This window comes from Electrona antarctica, assembly GCF_951216825.1.
Source record: "Electrona antarctica genome assembly, chromosome: 21".
Taxonomy (NCBI): domain Eukaryota; kingdom Metazoa; phylum Chordata; class Actinopteri; order Myctophiformes; family Myctophidae; genus Electrona; species Electrona antarctica.
This window is the reverse complement of record NC_136802.1, coordinates 34,859,064-34,863,729: the sequence shown is the minus strand read 5'-3', so window position 1 is coordinate 34,863,729 and position 4,666 is coordinate 34,859,064. Positions and strand designations below refer to the sequence as shown.

General features: G+C 41.4%; 1 protein-coding gene across 1 annotated transcript; it reads left to right on the top strand.

Moving 5' to 3' along the window:
- Positions 1–903: 903 nt before the first annotated feature.
- On the top strand, positions 904–4,666 carry LOC306914051 (CUB and zona pellucida-like domain-containing protein 1). Its single transcript, XM_079490937.1, has 5 exons — positions 904–1,087; positions 2,283–2,683; positions 2,931–3,030; positions 3,520–3,700; positions 4,465–4,666. The coding sequence occupies exons 1-5, from the start codon at positions 932–934 to the stop codon at positions 4,602–4,604; spliced, it is 978 nt and encodes a 325-aa protein (XP_079347063.1). The 5' UTR covers positions 904–931; the 3' UTR covers positions 4,605–4,666.

Below are 4,666 nucleotides of genomic sequence, written 5' to 3'. Positions count from 1 at the left end.
CGACCAAAGCAGCTACAACCACTACCCCAACTAGAACAGAAATAATTTCAACCGCCCAAAACACCACAATGACAACTTCAGCAGCTACACCCACGACCGCTACTACAACACAACCAAATACAACCACCCAACACACCACTACGACAACAACAGCAGCTACAACCACTACCCCAACTACGACACAAACAACCACCCAACACACCACGACGACAACAACAGCACCTATTCCGACTACAACACCTACTACTGGCAACTTCTCTGAGTCTCGTAAGTGTAATGAAATTATGATTATGATTTTCCTTTTTTTCCCACGTTCCCACAAAGCAAAGGATCAACCGCTACACTACATTTTGGTGCATTTGTGACCACTTGTGAATGGAACCATGACATTCCACTTGTGTGGAATGTCATGGTAGAGGAGAAAAACTGTTTTTTTAATCAAAAATGAGTTAATATCACAGGCAGACTCTTCACATACTAGAGCATGTCTGAAATAAATGTCAGAGCTGAAATCGACATAAATATGAAATAAATGCTTAAAAAAGGTGTAATGTTAAAGTCCACAGAAGTGGACCTTTCAGGCCTTTTTTCTCAACTCGCTGTTTTCTGCAAGACTTTACTCTATAAGCCATATCTCCAGAACTGGTGTGTCAAACTGAACAACGAATATGTCAATTTGAAGCTATGATTCCCTGCTTTCATATAACATGAAAAGACAAATTAAAAAAATGTCAATGACTAAGGGCCGATTCATACTCCTTATTTTACCACTGTAGTGCCGAAATTTAGATTGAACCAGCGTTCAATCTAAAATAAATTAATATCCTGTAGTGAGTTGATATTTACTGGGTTATAGGCTATTAACATCATCATCGTCTTCTGGAAACCTCTCGTTTCAGTGAAAGCCAATGTGATTTGTAATGACACTGCCATGACAGTAGAGATCGACAAATCCTCATTCAGGGGACTTGTAGGACATCTGCGACTGAATGACCCAAGCAACGTAGCCTGTAGTCTGGAAAGACAACAGAATGGTACTCACATCATAGCAGTTGTGCCCCTCAGTGGCTGTGGTACTGAGATTGAGGTAAATAACTCATTCCTGGATGCTAGTTCGTTGCATCTGTTCTGCCTATACCTTACAGTTATTTTGTGCATTGCAATGGGGCTGTTGTGTTGCATTGCCTGTCTGACACGTACGCATGCATGCACGCACACACACACATATTGGTATTACTTTAATATAAGTTGTTAGTCAACTACTGGGTTAGACTAAAAACTCTTATCCTCATAACTATTGTGTTAGACTAAACTTTTATCTTCATAACTATTGAGTTATAGTAGAGGGTATTATCGTCGGGAATGTTATGCGGTGGAAACAAGCATGAAATTTGGTACAGAAGGGGTGCCCACATTTTTTTTAAACAGGAAGTGAGTTATTGACACAATTCAAAATGGCCACCTAAACTGTTGACAGTTGACTCAAAAGACACCAAAACAATCTCCAAAAAACATAAAATATGGTACACACGTCCCTTGGGTCATCCTAAGACATCCTAGAAGGGGTGCCCAAAAATTCTTAAACAGGAAGTGAATTATTGACAAAATTGAAAATGGCCGCCCACAGTGTTGGTGATTGACAATTCGGCACATATGTCCCTTGGGTCATCCTGAGACATCCTAGAAGGGGTTCCCAAAATAATCTTAAACCGGATTCAAAATTTAAAATGGCCGCCTACAGTGTTGTCGATTGACTCAAAAGACGCCAAAAGAATCTCATAAAAGCACAAAATGTCTTAGGGTGACCCAAGGGACATGTGTGCCAAATGTTATGCTTTTTGGAGATTATTTTGGTGTCTTTTGAGTCAACTGTCAACAGTTTTGGTGGCCATATTCTAGGATGATTTAGGATGACCCAAATTTTTGGCATTTCTTTTAATAAGTTTTTAATTTTAGCCAAATCCTTCAATATTAGTATTCTAATTACTATAATGTAAAGGTTATACTTGGCACAATCAGTCAAAATCTCAGAATTATATCACCTTTAGGAATAATAGATCATTTCTGGCGGCCATTTTGGATGTTTCCCTAAAATAATCCTTTAATGTGTCTGAAATTGTAGGCACCCCTACTGAGATGGTGAGATACACCCTAAAGAGTGCATGTACCAAATGTGGTGCTTGTTTCCACCGCGTAACAATTTCATGACGATAATACCCCCTACTATTAGACTAATCTTCATAACTACTAGGTTAGACTAAACTCGTATCTTCTTCGTACAGGACGACGACGAGAACCTTATCTTCAAAAATGCAATCACCTCCGTTGATGACGTCAATGACGTCATCACCCGCAAGCACCTGGTGGAGGTGGATATCTACTGCCAGTACCCCAAGACGAGCAACGTGACCCTGAGTTACAATATGCACAGATGCAACGTCACGGTCGAGGAGAAAGGCTTCGGTACGTTCACCTACCAGTTTGAGTTCTTCCACAGCCGGCGTTTCACCTCAATGATCGACCCCCGCTCCTATCCGCTGGAGTACGATGTAGGGGACAGGATTTACATGGACATAGAGGCCTCGTCTTCACTCAACAACACTGAGCTGTTTGTGGAGTCCTGCAGAGCTGCACCGTACGATAACCCCAGCTACCGACCAACCTACTCCATCATAGAGCATGGGTGAGGGCAGTTACACCACAATTCGTGTGTGTGTGTGTGTGTGTGTGTGTGTGTGTGTGTGTGTGTGTGCGTGTGTGCGTGCGTGCGCGAAATTGGGTCTGTCCTTATTGTAAGTTGAGATGCATAGGCCTATGTTAAAATAAAACAGAAGATCTGTTCATTCAATTTGATTCCTTTATTTGTTTTTGTGTGAATATACACAAAATGCTATGCCATGAGCAGGTGTTTTGTTTTTGGTTTCAACCAGGTGTCCCGTTGACCGCACTGTTGAAGTTCATTCACCACGCCATGAGAAACATTTCCAGTTCTCAATGGAGATCTTCAAATTCATTGGATTGCATGATCAGGTAAAAAGGGAAATTTGTTGTATAGGCTATATGGAACATAACCTACTGTAAAGCTGTTCACCAAAAGTTTACGTAACTTTACTACCACTCAGTTCACACAGGTGTGATTTTTAGTCTTTGTTTGCTCTTTCTTGCACTCTTAGTTCATTCTATCCCTTGTTTGCTGTGTTTGTCGTTTGATGTTATCTATGCTTCTGCATTGTCTGAAGGAAGCCAAACAAAAAAAAGTTTTACTCGTATACCTGTACACAAGATTTAACAAAAATTACAACATTGAACCTTGAATTTAGATACAGCGAGCAATGGCATACAAATTACTTTATACATGCCCATGAACCCCAACAAGACATACAGTACAGGTTCTGACAGTGCTGTGGTATCACTATCAATCAATGATGGACTAAACTCTAAATGATTGAATCGTGAAACTTTCATTTCAACAAAGAAGTCTGAGGTTTTAAACAGTTTTTTTTATCTCTGATATTTTAGGTGTACATCAGCTGTTCTGTCATCCTGTGTGAAGCTGGGAACCCCAACACCAGGTGCTCCAAGGGATGCATCAACTCCACGCAGTCTAGACATCAGCGGAAGAGAGAGGCTGTCGTTCAAACTGCAAGGCACTACATTTCCCAGGGTCCCCTGCGCCTGAGAAGGTCGTCTGAGATCACAGGTGACTCTAATTGATCTGTGCTACTAGTTGACTGCATAGTGTGCAATTTCCCCGGTGTGATTCTAGCTGGAGTACTGTGCTCTCTCACTCTAGCCTACAGTATCTGCAAACAAATACAGTACATATTTATTTAGGGATCGTTGACATAAAAACGTTTCAGAACCACTAGTACAGTGGTTCACAAACATTTTAGCTCATGACCCAAAAGAAAATGTGAGTACCCCGGGGAACCAAATGAGTGAAAACAGATCTACAAGCTCACAACACGTTGTGAGCGATGTGACATGTTGTGAGCTTGTAGATCGGCCATTTATTTATCTTCTATCTTTTTGGGGCTTTTTGCCTTTATTGATAGTGGAAAGTGACAGGAAATGAGGGGAGAGAGACGGGGAATGACATAGGCCTACAGCAAAATAACTCATGAACGTTTTTTGGGGGAACTTTAAAATAGAAAATAGGAAACCAAAAATAAATTGTTTTAGTCGTGACCCATACAAATTGGTCCTGACCCACATATGGGGTCCTGACCCATGCACTGTTATAGTATGTGTGATGTCACACCGTTGAGATGATTGTGGGGCAGTGGCTCAGAGCCTCTGCCTGATGGGCTCAAAAGTCTAATATCTCCCCCAGTCCAGAGGGATATCCCTTTGGTCTAGTGGTTAAGATGTTGGACTTTCATGCGGGAGACCCGAGTTTGAATCTCGGGCGTTACAATTGCAGCTGAAACAGTGTTGTTGTTGTTGTTGTTTGTTTTTCATCAGCTACCAGCCTGAACCTGAACCTGGTCTTCATCGCTGGATGTCTTCTCACAGCTGTCGCCATGATCTGTGCAGTGGCCATTTACAAAGTCAAGAGTACAACAAGGGTGAAATATGAACTCCTGCCATCTACTGAAGATTAAGGCAGCAATGTGTACAGTATGCACGTCTGACATGTATATTTGCATACATTTGTAGGCATGTA

Bases quoted from the DNA above. Each gene is read 5' to 3' on its own strand.
- LOC306914051 (XM_079490937.1), top strand. From the start codon at position 932: ATGACAGTAGAGATCGACAAATCCTCATTCAGGGGACTTGTAGGACAT. The intron at 2,684-2,930 runs GTGAGGGCAGTT...GGTTTCAACCAG, and splicing joins TACTCCATCATAGAGCATGG to GTGTCCCGTTGACCGCACTG. The intron at 3,031-3,519 runs GTAAAAAGGGAA...CTGATATTTTAG, and splicing joins TCATTGGATTGCATGATCAG to GTGTACATCAGCTGTTCTGT.